The sequence below is a fragment of the Equus przewalskii genome, chromosome 4 (assembly GCF_037783145.1).
Source record: "Equus przewalskii isolate Varuska chromosome 4, EquPr2, whole genome shotgun sequence".
In the NCBI taxonomy this organism is placed as follows: Eukaryota; Metazoa; Chordata; class Mammalia; order Perissodactyla; family Equidae; genus Equus; species Equus przewalskii.
In genome coordinates, this window is record NC_091834.1 from 10,093,310 (window position 1) to 10,110,513 (window position 17,204).

Genomic DNA, 17,204 nt, shown 5'->3' on the forward strand with positions numbered 1-17,204 from the left:
AGGGCTAGACAATCAATTACAATTTCTTTTATACACAGCATCCAAAAGAAAATCCTTTACAATAAGCTCTCCTTGTTTAAGCCTTGAAGCCACCCCTCTCCCCTCCCTGGCAGGACCCCTGGAAGCCGACAATGAAGAAAGCTGGGAATGGGGCCGCCCTGGGCTTCAAAGGGAGGCTGAGTGTGCATGCCCCTCCACTGGACCATCTATAACAGGCTTCATTCCAAAGTCATGCATAACACAATTCAGATTCTCTGCTGCTTCCTATTAGCCACACATTTCATACCATCATTTGCATTGATAACTGAGACTTAGCAAGACTCTATTTCAAAGCAAGAATCAAGCTACTCAGAATCACTGGGAAGTAAAGAAATAGGTCTGGACCGCAGGAAATAATGAACTGCCCTTTCTGTAATTCCCTCTGACCACAGGGACCCCTGTTGTTGCAGCAGATCAACTTCATTGCTGTCATTTCTGCTAATGCACAGTGTCAGCTTAGTTTCTTCGCCTTTCAGCAAGAGGAATCCTTCATTCCTTTCAACTAAAATACCAAGAGAGATTAAAAAAAGAGGAAAAAAAAATGACTCCCTTTTGCCCAGCAAAAGGAACCAAGGCAGACAATGCGTGGTGCTTCTGAAAGGTAAACAGAGCAGGTCAGCAGGGTAGCCCCTCCGACCGTATTCCACAGGTCAGGGAGTTCTGCTCAGATGACGGCAGCATCGTTTCATGGGCAACCTGATCCAGGTATAACGCTAAAAATAAACCCTCACTTCCCTTTGTATTCGGGGTGAAAAAAATTACCGTTTTTTCAGAAACCTCCTTGACGTAGGACAGTACAACAAGCTGATCACAGAGCGGCGCAAGTCCACTGATGTAGAATTCGGTTTCAAACTGAGACACTGCAAACAAAAGGGATATAAGATGCACCATTAACAGGAGCAAAAGCAGCACACCAAGGAAGGGACATACTGACTATGAATGCTGGGTGGACCCATTTTAGACATCTAACTTAAAGGGGGCGTGGATAAACATACTTTCTCAACAATAATCAGTACCAGAAAAGGATACCTGGGCACTTATGCTTGAAAATTTCTATCACAAATATAAAGCAGACCCAAGAATATAGCAGCATGAATGATGAAGTGTGACACTGTAGGCAGCTAGTTTAAAAACGACAGTTAAATCGCATGAAGCCACTTTGAAACCCATAAAACCCAATGTACACCATTACTAACAACAATAATAATCTTTAAAAATGCCTGAGTTTAAGTTTTTCACAATTAGGGCATTATAGTGGTACAAAGGTTACCCCAAAAAGATGCTATTTGTAATTATGAAACACTATTTTTATTCCTTTTTAAACATTTATTAAACATTTTATCTAAAGACTTAAAAATAAAAAGCGTAAATGTAAATCACATTATGATGAAACATCATTATTTCTTAAGTGAAATAAAGGTCAGAGAAAATAAATTTCTCTTTCCTTCTTAAAGACAGTCTTTAAGATTTAGAAGAAATATTGCATCACTTAAGAAGCATATGGATTTAATTACAATGGACCTCAAAGATCTGATAGAAAGCTCAGGGGTGGAAGTACAAATAACAAATACTGCTACAGTTTGATTCGGATGATTAGCTGCTGTAAAATATTTATAATACAGGACTGTTGTTTTAAGCAACTAAGTTTTGGGATGGTTCGTTACGCAGCAAAGCTAACTGATACGGTTAGCTTGCGGAAAGCACACGCTGCACCTGCAGATTCATTTGGGAGTAAACCTCTACTTGGACTGACCACATTTGCTAAGAGTTTCTTGCTTCAGATCTTCTCCACACTTCTGTGGTATTAGCTTCAGATTTAGTTAACTTGTATGATAAAATTTTCTTCTTTTTTAAAGTAGGGGAAGTCAGTGTAGAATACTGGAAACAATATTGATTGTAGTCAGGAAATCTGGGTTATAATTGCCACTGAATTGAACCTGGACAAGTCATTTTAATTTCTGTGGTTATAACTTTTGCCATCTATAAAATAATGGAATTAGAGGGAAAAGAATCCATAACACAGATGAAATGAGGGCTACTGTATTCTTCTTCTTCCCCTTCTCCATTTTACCTGGAAATCACTTATTGTTACTTGTCTCTACCTATCTTCAGTGCTTGCTCCTTACATGACTGTTTCCAGAATTTAATTTTCACACCAAAATGAAACTGAAGATGACCAAAAAGAATAACTAAACAGTTAGTAACATAAGCATTAAAAAGGATAACATTTCTCATGTTTTGTCCTTGATTAGATCTTATAGGTGGTCAGGGTGCCCTGAACAGAACCACAGAATGAAGTCCAAAGGCAGGTTCTCTGGTCCCATCTCTGCCGCTCACACTTTTTCCCTCAACATCTGTGGGCTGAAACTGAATATTCTTACCCATGCGCTTCAAAATAGTTTTGGTAAAGTGGTAATGTGATAAACATTTACCGGAAGTGTACATGTTTAACCACCTCCACATGCGCAGAGATGAGCAGATCCAGTGAAGCCAGGCACCGAAGGTTCTGGAGAAGCTCCCAGTGTGTGTGGGGGAGGGTGGGTGGGGCAGGGGGGTAGGGCTGGAATGTGCAGATGCTACTGAACAGTGTGGGGCCACACGGGATCCAGTGATCAAAGAGGTGACAGTTTCACATTCTAGAAGACATACAGGCATATTACAAGAGGTTTTAGTTGCCATCACTCCTGAGGTTGCTAAGCTCTGTTTGCTAGAGACGGACTTGAGCTCTGTTTCATCAGCTCACATTCCACTGTTGAAATGCTACGCGCACCTACCCTTACCAGCATCTTGGGTGAAGAACAAACAATCAGAGATGACACAGAGACTGTTTCATAGGAATCACAAAGAGGCTTGATGTGCTTATCTGCCACAGGCACCCGAGAGAGAAGATCATCTAAGAAGAGGTGGGTCAACGAGGGACTCTTCCTGTCTGGGGCCCCAAATGGGCTGCCCAGGATCACTGACAAGGAGTATTGGACAGTATGTCTCTAAAGGTAACCAAAGACACATCAAGGCTTGGTTTCTATCAATGAGCTGTAACATACAGAACAGAGAAGCCAGAAAATAATCCTATCCAAACCTTTCCTCTACTGTACGTTCTGATTTCCTCGTCCTCAATAGCTTGGATTAATAAGAGAAAATTTCCTGTTCTCTAATTAAGAACATAATAGAAAATCTAATGTGTTCTTAAAGAAAACAAGGAACGATGTGCAGAATCACATATCTATTTCACTTCTCAATTCCAGATACTGTAATAAATGCTTATTTGTTAAGCAGTAAATCTTACCAGACTTTGGTAATTGAGAACTAGTAATAATTTAGGCAGAGACATGAAGTGACTAGAAACTAACAAAAAATGTTATTTATGAAGAAAAGATGTGGTACATAAAACTAGCATTGTCAAGATTTCCAGAGGCAGAGTTAACAAGTTATAAACATTCAGATAAAGTTGAAATTTAAAAAATTGTTTCATTTTATTATAATAATTTAATATCCAGAAAAATCCTCTTATGGAAAACAAAATTGCAATTATAGTCACACCAGTATGATTCACAAATTAAGAGTTCTAAAATAATGTCTGTTTATCTTAGCTTTGAATATTTTACCACTCAGCAATTCATCTCCAGTAACACCCACTAGTAATGACACCATGTAAAAAAGAACTCACTTCCCAACGTGAGCTCCTGGTTTAGGGAAATGTCTACAGCTACTCGACATTTAAAAAAGATATTTCAGGGTGAATGGCAGTGTTTTGTTTTTCCATTACTGCTAACTAATGCAATCAAACCTGACTGTTTTTAGATCTATCACAATTCAGTATTCTTTATATTAATACTGATTCCAAGAAGGGCTGGTTGGAGACAGGGGGGTCAGAATGAAAGTGGAAGTACAAGGAATATTCTTTCCACTGAACAGATTTAAGGAAAGAAATGTGGACTGGTAATATTTATTCTTTTAAAGAACATACATAAATTCTGTAAAAGTTTATGAACTGATTCTGCAAAATATCTTCAAGTAATTACTGTCTTTCTATTTCAAATTTTCAATGGAACAATAGAGGTCTCGGTTTACTTTCCCTGATATTCTATTCTTTTCCACATATCAATGATTTTAATAATTTTAATGAAGATTATTTTTTCACTAAAAAAAATCAGTTTAAATAAAGGTGGTTTATAACTTTAATACCACAGAAGCTCACCTTCAAACTGATTATCTGGAAAAGATAAATCACAAGGAAAACAAAGACAAATTCTGTTGGAGAGCATTAAAACAAAACAGAAAGCAAAAGCTAGAGGGGGGGGAAAAAAGAGGAGTCAAAAAGGCAGGGTTTCCTGAGGGTGCCACAAAAGACAGGAGCTGTACTTCAGATCAAAGAGCTCCAGAAAGCTCTGCTCTAGAGCTCTGCAGGAAGTGCGCTGTGTTCACTCAGATGATGGACATAAGCAGCGGTGAGCATCACAGCTGCAGTGCATCCTCATCCTGATGGAGAAGGAAGGACCATCTGTGCTGTGCTCTGGTTTATTCAGGAGGAAAAAGCGTTCCTAGACAGGCCAGAAGAAACGATACAAGAAAAAAGACAAAGAGAGATCCTAAGAAGATTACGAGAGAAAGGGAAAGAGAGAAAGAGTCTAAAGGACTACTCCCATGACAATTCTGTTCACGGGGATCCTTTGAATCTAGAATGAGAATGATTCTATACAGTGCCCTGATCCAGAAGGGAAGCTAGAGTTCATGATCAGTGCTGTCCAAGAGAATAATAATGCAACCCCAAAACACAACATAAATATGTAATTATAATTTTTCTAGTAGCCACATAGAGGAGTTTTTAAAAAGAGGTGAAATTTTAAAAATATATTTAATTTAATGCATATATCCAAAATATTATCACTTCAATATGCACAACATAAAAAGTTATTGATGAGGGGCCGGCCCCATGGCCAAGTGGTTAAGTTCGCGTGCTCTGCTTCGGCGGCCAAGGGTTTCGCCGGTTCAGATCCTGGGCGCGGACATGGCACTGCTCATCTGGCCATGCTGAGGTGGCATCCCACATAGCACAACCAGAAGCATGCACAACTAGAATCTACAACTATGTACTTGGGGGCTTTGGGGAGAAAAAAAAAATAAATGAAAATTTTTCTTAAAAAAAGAAGATTGGCAACAGCTGTTAGCTCAGATGCTAATCTTTAAGAAAAAAAGTTATTAATGAGATAATTTACTTTTTATTTTCATACTGAGTCTTTGGAATCCTACACGCAGCACATCTCAATGTGCACCTGCCACATTTCAAGCACTTAATAGCTCATCAGGGGTCACTATTTTCAGAGGCACAGTGTACTATTCTAATTTATGCTTTTAGTTTTGTTTTTTGAGTTTCAGGACATTTTTCTTGAATTATTGTTTTTGAATTTGTTCCATTCCTTTGCTTTATTTTGTTTTTTTTTCTTCAGCAACTCTTATTTGTAGGTTGGATCATCTTTGCCAGTCTTCAGTATTTCTCACTTAATTATAAATCTTTTTTTCCTTACTGCTTTGTGATTTTTAAAAGTCCTCCTTCCCTTTCTACTTCTCTTACAGCATTGTCTTTGTGTCTATCTGCTCTTGCGTTCCTTCTAGTTTAATCTTCATTTCTGGAATAATCTTTTATTTATAAATATTTCCTGAATTGTCACCAAATTTGACATTTTTTTTGTGTGTGTGAGAAGATTGGCCCTGAGCTAACATCTGTTGCCAATCTTCCTCTTTTTCCTTGAGGAAGACTGTTGCTGAGCTAACATCTGTGCCAATCTTCCTCTTTTTCCTTGAGGAAGACTGTTGCTGAGCTAACATCTGTGCCAATCTTCCTCTATGCTATGTGGGATGCTAGGTCCACGCCCGGGATCCGAACCTGCAAACCCCAGGCCGCTGAAGTGGAGCGCATGAACTTAACCACTACGCCACCAGCCTCGCCCCTCATTTGACATTTTTTAATTCTGATTTTTGTTCTTTCACGTCTTGCATCACTTTTAAAAAATGTCTTGTAGGTTGTTCTGAAACATCAAATTACAGTTGTTGTCTATTTTGCAGGTGTTTCTTTGCCATGTGTTTTCATTGCCAAGGATGTTATTCTGCCCCTTCTCCACTTTTTCTTAAACCTCAGTGTGGGATCTGCCCCTGGTACTTTCCTGGTGCTCATTTCTAGGTGAAACCACTGTCGGTGATCTCTTAGAAGGAGGCAGGGACTTGGATACTCTTCTAACCTCGCAGAGGTCTCTCTTCTGCAGTTTTCCATTTACTGTTCAAACTCTGGTCCCTTGCTTTCTGAGGCTTCCTAGCCCTGCCCCTCCCCATCTCTCTCTGGACGTTCTCTTTCTTTCGTTTCTTTCGTGCCTGTCCTGCTTATTCTCCTCGAGTGACCCAGCCCTGGCAGGAAGCCCTGTCGCTCAACTGTGAGTTCACACGGGCTGCTGGGCACCTGCGCCCACTCCTCTCAGAGCGGCCCCTGGTCTTTCCCAGGGAACGTCGGCCAGCAGCTGTGGAGTCCCCCTGGTCTCAAGTCCACTGGATGCCCCCTTGCTCCCCTCTGCTTTGTCTCACAGCCACGCACCCAACAACGGGTCTTGTGGCTATAGGCGGTTTTTCCCATCCACTTGTATCTAGGAGTTCTTAGGGCTACCTTGTCATTCAGTTTTGGTGTAAATGTTGTCGATGGGTTTTTGGTTGTGTGACCTAGTTTTTCCTTTTTTATGTGACGACTCAGGCAGATTGAACAATTATGCTGCCATTCCTACCATCTTTTCAGAATCCCCCAAGCACAAAATGTTAACATATCAGTTATGCATCATAGTATATATCAGGGTTATAAACCATAAAATATATATATTATAAATATATTAGCAAGGGCATTGGGTCAGGATTACAGTCACAAATACATAAATACTGTTGGGCCATCAACAGCCCACACAGTGTCAGTGTCAGAATGATGGCCATGTGGCTGAAATAAAAACTCACAAGAAAGCATTCTTGCACCTTGGGTCTTACATGTCTGAGCATTATCAACTTAATTCAATAAAGAATTACTGAGCACCAATTAGGCATAAGACACTTTTCTAGAAGCATCAGGATGACGAAGTCTCTGCCTCTAAAAGAGATTGTGAAATCTAGACATCTACAGAAATAATTAAAATACCACATGCTATGCAAAAATAGGAAGAGGTATAAAGCAAGAAATACTACAAATCAGGAAGGTTAATTTCCGGAGAGCTCAGGATGAGGGTGGAAACAAGGGGCAATAATCACGACTCTAAACCCCTTACAGGCAGGAATGGTGCTTATAACATGAAAGAAAACATTTCATTAAATGTTCATTACATAAAATTTCATTAAAAAAAGAATTACAAAAAAACTAATGTATATTAGATCATAAAGGATAAAAACCAAGATTTTATTTAGGTCTGAATAAAGACCACCCTCCAAATAATTCACAACTAGATCCTTAATATCAGTGTATTCAGACCTATAAGAGATGGTATTTAAATCAGTATTTTTGATTATTACTTGTACCTCTGTAATATATAGGTTTATAAATACATTTTACTGAGAAATGTAGTTGAGAAATGTTTTAATCTCTTCAGCATAATTCAGCAAATCTGTATTTATATTTTTCCTTCAATCCTCTTTCAACTGACTTTAAGGAACATAATATTTTAGTCTTCTGATTGTTAAAAGAAACCACTGTTTTTCTCTCCCACTGAGTAACTGAATATAATAGTAACATTAATAATAGCTCCCATTTACCGAGCATTACTACATTGGAGGCAGTATGCTAAATACTGTGCATACGTTATCTCTTTTCACCATAACACCCCTACACTTTATTTTAGAGGGCACTGAAGCTCACTGATGTTAAGTAATTTGACTCAAGTCCCTTAAGTAGAAGGTAGCAGAAGTAGGAATTTGAAGTCTTACTTTCCCCAGATGAGAGTCACACTAGGAAACATAAACCAGATGGCAGAGATGCTCAAGTCAAACGTGCACCACAGTTAGCAGGAACGGAAGTTCAGGGCTTGACAATCGTCTGGCGGTTCTGCTGTGTGCAGCCAGGGTGCCCGGGCCTTCTCTTGATTTTGAGAGGTCCCCTTATGATAATGCCTCATTCCCAAGAAAACCTGACCCCTTAGTCACCAGATAATAATATTTCATAATCAAATAGATATAACGTCCACAGATTTTTCAATAGGTTTGGGCACTGTGTCAGCATGACCACTGATCCAAGAAAATACGTTTGGAAATCACATTTCCACATCTTCAGGACAGTGTTACAAAGCAGATGCATTAAAGTAAAAGTGACTTTACAATGCTTTACATGAGCAAGTCCTGGAGAAGACCTAACATTTGGGAATGAAATAGAAGGGAATGGCTAATGGACAAAGTAACAAAAACATTCCAACCAGGAGCCACAGTACACGTAAGTCAGAAATCATTTAAAACAAGTTGAGTCTACAATTTAATTGCACATTTTCTATCAATATTTAGCACACTGTTGTGTGAAATGACAAAGCTAAGCTGCTTTGCTAAGCACAACACCGCTTAGACAACAGAAAAGATAATGGTCAAGGACCTGCTGGGTCAAAAGGTTCAAATCACACAGTCACACTTAAAGTAGTAAATAGGCTGTTAGCAAAAAAAGAAAGGACAAGTTTTGGAGAGGATTTGGAGAAAAGGGAACCCTCCCACACTGTTGGTGGGAATGCAAAATGGTGCAGCCACTATGGAAAATAGTATGGAGGTTCCTCAAAAAATTAAAAATAGAGTTAACATATGACCCAGCAATTCTACTTCCAGGTATTTATCCAAAAGAAGTGAAATCAAGATCTTGAAGAAAGATTTGCACTGCCATATTCACAGGAGCACTATTCACAACTGCCAAGATGTGGAAACAACCTAAATGTCCATCGACAGAGCAAGGGATAGAGAAAATGTGGTATATACATGCAATGGAATACTATCCAACCTTAAAAGAAGAAAAGTCTGCGATATGCAACAAGATGGGTGAACCCTGAGGACTTTATGCTAAGTGAAATAAACCAGTCACAGAACGACAAATATTGCACGATTCCACTTATATGAGGTACCTAAAACAGTCAAACTCATAGAATCAGAGTGGAATAGTGATTGTCAAGGGCTAGGGGGAGGAGAAAATGGGGAGCTGTTAATCAAGAGGCATAAGGTTTCAGTTGAGCAAGATCTGGAGATGTGCTATACAACCCTGTACCTATAGCTAACAATATGGTCATGTGTCACTTAGTAACAGGATACGTGTGAGAAACGCATGGTTAGGTGACTTCATTGTTGTGCAAACATCATAGTGTATTTACACAAACCTAGAGGGTATAGCCTACTACACACCTAGGCTATATGGTCTAGCCTACTGCTCCTAGGCTACAAACCTGTACAGCATGTTACTGTACTGAACACTGCAGGCAACTGTAACACAATGGTAAGTATTTGGGTATCTAGACATATCTAAACATCGAAAAGCTACAGTAAAGATAGGGTACAAGAGATAAAAAATAGCACACCTGTATAGGGGACTTACCATGAACGGAGTTTGCAGGACTGGAAGTTGCTCTGGGTGAGTGAGTGAGTGAGTCGTGAGTGAATGTGGAGGCCAAGGACATCACTGGACACTACCGTAGACTTTATAAATACTGTACACTTAGGCTATGCTATATCTATAAAAAAATATTTTTTCTTCAATAATAAATTAACCTTAGCTTACTGTAACTTTTTTATTTTATAAGCTTTTAACTTATAACTTTTTGACTCTTTTGTAATAACACTTAGCTTAAAACACAAACACACTGCACAGCTGTGCAAAAATAAAATTCTCTATATTCTCATTCCATAAGCTTTTTTCTATTTTTAAAACTTTTTGTTAAAAATCAAGACACAAACACACATTAGCCTAGGCCTGCACAGGGTCAGGATCATCAATACCATTGTCTTCTACCTCCACATCTTGTCCCACTGGAAGGTCTTCAGGGGCCATAACACGCATGGAGCTGTCACCTCCTATGACAACAATGACTTCTTCTGGAATACCTCTGGAAGGACTTGCCTGAGGCCCTTCTTGAGGAGGTGTCACTCATTTTAGAAATATGTCCATGGTGGTTTGCTTGGTTTCTCTTTTCATCATAGATTTACTTGTTAAGCAGATAACGCACCATGAACATTCCTCTCTATTAATGAAAGCTTCAGTGGTGGGGTCCATGTTTTCAATCTTTTTAAGGAGCTGGTTGAGGTCTACAAAAGCTTCTGCTCATCCCTTCACTGTGAGTTTTCTTCGAGATTCTTCTGCTTTTTCTTCTCCTGCAGTTTCCTTTTCTCTTGCTTCTGCATCAGTTAAGCGTTCCTGTCCAGTCCTTACAATTCCTCGTTAGCTGATGCCTCAGGAACCACCTCAAGGGGCTCCTCAATGTCATCCTCAACCACACCCAAGTGTGATATTAAGATGTCAGTAGGCAATAGGAACTTTTCAGCTCTATTATCATCTTATGGGACCATCACTGAATATGCAGCCGTACTTGACCAAAATGTCTTTATCCAGCACATGACTGTAACGTATTGTACGCTTAAAAATTTGTTGAGGTAGTAGATCTCATGTCACCTGTTCTTACCACAATAAAATTTATAAGTGAATAAATAATTTTAGAGAGAAAATGCAAACCCCAAAACTACCCTGATGCATCAACTAAAGTCAAACACTAAAAAAGAGCAAACCAGAGCTTTTTTTCTTTTTGAAAGGGTTGCAAGAACTGCCTCACAGTGTGGATTTGGTTCCCTTTCCTTAGAAACAATTCTGATAGCCATCCACGGCAACTATGCTACAGAGCTTCCCTGACAATGTGGAGGAGGGACAATGAAGAGCTCTCAGTCCCAGGAGAATACAAGTGGAAATGCAACTTTTATTTCTCCATAGGAGATATTTCTCCGAATCAAAAAGAAAACAAACCTACTGCATTATTCCCATTTATGTGGCTATCAGAAGAAGAACAGGTGAGCAGACATCACCGGTATGTATGAAGGGGTCTTTGGATTCTAGAGAATTTCTACCCTACGGTTTTTATGTGAATGTCTGGAGCAAGTCTCTGTCCTTCTCAACAGCTCCTCTGGCTGCAAAGGAGGTCCAGGGGTTAGGGAGAGGCATGCATGGGAAGAATGTTACGGCACTGCTGTTATGAGCAACAGCTTTGACAGCAGGCGTATCTGAGTTCAAATGTTGCCTTCTTTGCTTATGAATGTAATCATCTTCAGCAGGTTACTTGACCCCTCTGAACCTTAGCGTTTCTCCATCTATAAAATGGGCTAATAGCCCCCACCCAATGGGATCACTGTGAATACTAAATGTAATTCTGCTTGTAAAGTATGTAGCATGAGCCTGGTGGTTGCTGTTATAAAAGGAATAAAATATATTTGTTACTTCAGGTGCTCCAGACTTCTTCTTACTACTTATGGAGAAAATTTATTAATGCCACTCCCAACAACAAACATTTGTGTCTCCAGCACTGAGTGGGACAGGGTTCTTACTTTGAGGAGGAATGGACAGAGAAGCAGAGCAAATACAACAAAATCTTTTTTTTTTTAAAGATTGGCACCTGAGCTAGCTATTGCCAATCTTTTTTTTTTTCCTGCTTTTTCTCTACAAATGCCCCCAGTACATAGTTGTATATTTTAGTTGTGGGTCCTTCCAGTTGTGGCACGTGGGACGCCGCCTCAATGTGGCCTGATGAGAGGTGCCATGTCCGCGCCCAGGATCCGAACCAGTGAAACACTGGGCCGCTGCAGCGGAGCACGCGAACTTAACCACTCAGCCACGGGGCCGGCCCCAAATACAACAAAATCTTAACTGCAGACTCTAGGAGGTGAGTATACAGGCACTCATTGTAAAATTCTGTACTTTGTTGTCTTTCAAAGTTTTCATAATAAAATGTCAGGAAAAAAATTCAATGCAGAACAGAAGAATGAATAGATTAGAGAGAGTCACACTAAATTAGAAGAGAAAATTCGTACACAGCCAGATCCTCAAGAGAAAACAACTTGAATGATGCCAGAGCTGGCATGACGCCTGCTGAACCTTAGACTACGAGATGAACCACGTCACTCACGTGCACAGAGGACTGTCCCCCGGCTGGAACCTGCATGTCTGCGTCAGAACAATAACAGGCGGATGGAGAGAGACCCTTAGATCTAAGACAGACAGATCTCTCAGCTCTCCTCCATCAGGGGAACAGACTCCCATTTCCAGGTCACTGTTTTCCCAATCAGTCAAGTGGCTGAAAATAGAATGACAGGCTGAATTCTAGGAGCCAGAGCCTTGGATCCACTGAAGATACTGACACTGTTTAATCAAAGTGAAGATGTCCCTTCTTTTCTCCTCCTTTTCTTTCTTCTTGGCTCCTCCATCATTTTACATCAATTCCCACATAGTTTTTCTCTTGATTTTTCTTTTTGGAAAAAACTTCCATATGAAATCAAGAATAGGAAGTCAATCATTAATTCCTTGCATGTAAGTCACCTGCTCCTGGCAGTAGACACCCAGAAATGACACACAGATATTGGCTTCATTTCCTAACAACATAATATCAGCTCCCCAAGTACCACTCCATAAAGACCATGGAAGACTCTGGTGAAAGTGCCAGAGGGTTAGGAAGTCCCGTGAGAACACAGAGATCCAAGTTAAAATAAGTACAGTAGGCATGGACCACAACCTACTTTTAACAAGGTAATGTGGAAGAAGAAATGACATCCCAAAAGCCTGATGTACAGAGAATGTCTTCATGGGTTGGTGACTGGCCAGTAAGCTTAATCTTCATCATTATTATTTTTCATTTATAAGAATAAATTAATATCCTATTGAGAGCAATAACTTTTGTGTTGTTGTTGGGATTCTGACATCTAAGGAAGAGTTATAAACATTCAGCTTCTAAGACAGTACAGTCACGGGAATTTCTTTAATCTTAATGCCGTTTTCACCTCTTTTACTAAAGAACAGTGGCTCATGCTGTTCAGGGCTAAAGCAAATTGTAATCCAGACCTCCTAATATTTCTCTTTTCCTTTATCCTAGTCAAGGACTCTTACCTAAACCACTTTGCCTCCTGCTGTGGAAACGGTTTACATTCTTAAAGGTTTGCTCTCAAGAGGGTAAAAAATGGTACTTAACCACTAACCATAGCAGTAAAATGTCAGTAATGTGATATTGTTAGTAGCCACACACGATCTATTTCACGTAAATTGTAGTACTGATGAAGTACACTTTGATAACGTGACCCCTGGGCTCTAGGGCCACCACTGGGCCAGCTGTGAGCAATCACGGAGCTGAGATGGAAGTGTGCACAGTGACAAGAACCACCATCATTCAGTCAGTGTCTAGGTGTGCCAAGTACCATGTTACAGACGTTACTTTCGTCACACTAATTCTCACAACCATCCAGAAGGGTATGTCACATCCCTTTTTACAGGTGAGAGAAGCCTGGCTCAGGAAGGTGAAGTAACCGAATCAAGACCAGACAGGAATTCGGCAAACTGCCTTGCCTCCCTGGCAGGTTTTGGTGGTTCTGCAGAGTCAGATTCTATCCACTTTAATGTCATGGTAGTAAGATCTTGGACAAGTCATTTACCTCCCTGAGCCCCAGTTTTCTCGTCTATAGGATGAGAAGCGTGCTACCTGCCCTTCAGAGGGCGCTGTGAGAGTGAAGTGAACCGATGCAGGTAACACACATAGTGCCATGCCCCAGACCTAGCAAGTCGTGAGCGATAACGATCATGTACTGAGAAAAGAGGACAATTGCTATGTTTTTAGGCCTCCCTGGCAATTTTTACATCCTTAAAAATTCCCAGAGTTTCTGCTTATTTTCTTTTACTCATCTGTATTTAAAATATTCTAATACTTATTCCTCAGGACACTATGCATTGAGATGTGCAGAGTGTTTTTTCTAGGAGGCAATGGAGGGTGGCAGGAAAGAAAAGAGATACTGAAATAATTATCTTCATCTTCAAGTTATCAGTCTTCTCTATTACCTTGTTCCTCAGTTTTTCTCAGTACCATTATATTCTGCATATACCTATTTTGTCCATACTCTGAGCAATATGAACTATGTACTTATTTATCCTTCTAAGGCAAAAAGTTATTAAAATGCCACCATCAACTTCTGACTTCACGTACAAAATATCCCAGGTTTAAATTTTATAACAGTATTAGCCATGTGGGTAATAGACATTTTTCTCTGTTTTTAGAAATGTGCAAATGATTTATCTTGGCTTCACCTTGTTATAATGACCCATCAAATTTATATTCCATATCCATCATCCAAATGGGTAAATGAACTTTTCAGCTGACTTACAATATGGCAAAAAATTTTTGGACACACAACTCTATTGCCTATTGCTCAGTTCTAAATACTACAAAAACAGCTTTACCACACCTGTTTAATTGACAAAAGTCAGTCAATTTTGATCCTTTCTGTCTGAATAACTTTGCACTAAGTTATAAAGCTCATGGTATATCATCCTTGGCATGCTTCTGCTGAATGCTTGTTTCCCAGAGTCACTGATTCATTCGACACAGTATTATTTAGCACCATGTGCCAGGCACGGGACCAGGTCCCTGAGATACAAACCCTGAGCAGAGACAGACCAAGGGTGTGCTCTGGAGGAGGTTACAGGCTGGTGGAAGAGAGAGAAAAGCACTGAGTAATCACGCTATCAGTTGTTTCAGCAACTGAAACAAGTGGTTGAAGGGGGAGTGGTACACACGCCTCTGCTGGGAGGATTAGACCTAGGTAGGGGGTCCAGCGGGCTTTCCCAGGAAAGTGACACTCGAGCTGAGGTATGGTCAAGGGTGACTAAGGGGCAATGAAGTGAAAAGAGGCAAGTGCATTCTAGACACAGAGAGATGAAAGAAGGCCAGTGTGGCCACAGCACAGGGACCAAGGAGAAGCTTACGATGGGCTGAAGCTAGAAAGGCAGGTGCAGGCCACCACGGACCCCTGTGGCCCATGGTAAGGAGTCTCATCTTCATCCTAAGAACAAAGGGAAGGGACTGAAGGGTGGTGACATGCTCTGATTTGTATTTTGACTGCATGGGGGGGGACCAGATTCCAGTAATTCATGGTGGAAGGAGAGCAACTGGTTAGGAGGCTGCTGCACTGATCAGATACAAGATTGTGGCAGTCTGGACCAGACCAGTGATGATGAAAATTAATATTTAGAAGGTACAGGACCAGGGGTCAGTCCTGTGCTATGAGCTGTGCATGCACGAACTCTCGGAATTCTTACAAACAACCTGTGGACCAGGTATTCTTTTCCACATTTTATAGATGGGAATATTGAGGCATGCAGAAATTTGTCCAAAGTTCAGGTGATAAAAGAACCCAAACCCACAGTTATGCGACTTCAAAGCCAACTACAAAATTATTGTGTAAAAACTGGAAATATAGTTAGAGAAAAGGGTCTCTACAGAGAAGTTTCAAAGTTGAAGACACAATGCTTCTTGACCTATTTCATCAAGGTCCCAAGTGATAAGCCCTGAAGAAGAAGATGGCCTTAGGTGTCCCCTTAATAAAATGGATTCTCTTTTGAAGGCTTGTGTACATGCATAGAAGGCGTACCTATTTCAACATATCGACTCGGCAAGTCCCTCATTTCACTGGCATGCCGTTCCTTCACTGAGCATATCTAGAAAACAAATTCACAGGTTATTTTATTCATTTGATGGAAAACTGTTTATAACATTTCACTCAATATGTGATACTTTCGTTAAATCAGCCATGTAGCTCTGAAGATGGAGTGCACATAATCTACCCTAGGACTCAAGTGAGAGAAATTAATTTCAATGACATACAGCAACCATTACTCATTTTCTCCAACATTATTCTCTAATAAAGTCTTATTGAAGGGCAAAGAAAGAAAGAAAACTATAATATAGTTTTAACGTGTTTCCAATGACCCATTCTCTGCAACTCTACTTAAGGACTACTTCGCTCATCATTCAGATAAAGCTCTGGCAGAAGTATATGAACAAAAATGCCCAGTGGTCAATCTGGGCAACACTCACGTTAGGTCTGAGGTCTCTGATTACTTAGTAGTAATTTATTTCACTGTTGCTAAATAATACTTTGCAAAGGTAGCATGTGCTCTTCTTCTCTCGAGTATATTAAAATCAATGTATTACATAATTTAAATCAGGTGTTGGCAAACTACAATCTGGCCTCTGTCATGTGTTTTATGGCCTGTAAACAGCATAGTTTTTACATTTTTAAAGGCAGGAAGTGGGGAAGGGAAAGGGAAGAAAGAAAAGGAAAAAACAAAAGCAAAAAGGGAGAAAAAAGAAAAATACTCAGCAGAAACAGGATGTGGCCTGCACAATCTAAAATATTGACTCCTAGCCCTTTACTGAAGAAGTTTGCTATCCCTATTTTAAATAGTATGTATGCAGTTTGGATACAAATTTATGTGTGTGTTATTTATCACTCACACACACAATACACAACACATATGTGTGTTAACAATGGTTGTTTTAGGGTGGTAAGACTATGGATATTTTCTATTTCCTCTGCTATACTTTCAAAAGCGAATATATTCTATTTTGAAATAAGACACAACAAAAATGCACGTAAGTTCCCCATCCAGGTTAAGACTGATTCTGAAGTTAAGGACTGACCCCATACAACCTTCGTCAGGGGTCAGGTTTTTTCCCTTTTTCTTACAGATGACATTTACTGTGTTCTTGTACAGCTGACATCCTAAGTATAGCTACAATATGGAAAATTCTAAAATACAGGAAAACAAAAAGAGAAAAAACAAATATCTGTTGTCTCAGCACAAAGTGAACATTATTAACAATCCTTTTTTGGGGGAAGCTACTTTTATTAACCTAACGATTTACTACAAATAACTTGATATATTATTAAATATTCTTCCACAACAAGAATCTTTAATGTCTCCATAGTATTTCATCACAAGTGCACTATAATGTATTTAATCAATCCCCTTTTAGACGTTAGTTATTTGCTCTATCTCTAATGCAAGCAATGGTGTAATTAACACACTTGTCTATAAAACCTTTGGACTTTTGTTTCCTTAGGATAAATTGCTAGAAAGAAAATTGATAGACCAACGGGTACGTGAA

The 17,204-nt window shown here is 39.7% G+C and overlaps 1 protein-coding gene across 10 annotated transcripts in view; it reads right to left on the bottom strand.

The window, feature by feature from the left end:
• The window catches only part of VPS41 (VPS41 subunit of HOPS complex), a 178,748-nt gene that overhangs the window by 50,117 nt on the left and 111,427 nt on the right, over positions 1 to 17,204 (bottom strand). For all 10 annotated transcript variants that reach the window (XM_070615442.1, XM_070615440.1, XM_070615443.1 and 7 more), the window contains 2 exons: positions 15,685 to 15,751; positions 802 to 899 (listed from right to left, as the gene is read on the bottom strand). In XM_070615442.1, the coding sequence (XP_070471543.1) occupies positions 802 to 899; positions 15,685 to 15,751 (165 nt within the window). The remainder of the gene's footprint in view (positions 1 to 801; positions 900 to 15,684; positions 15,752 to 17,204) is intronic.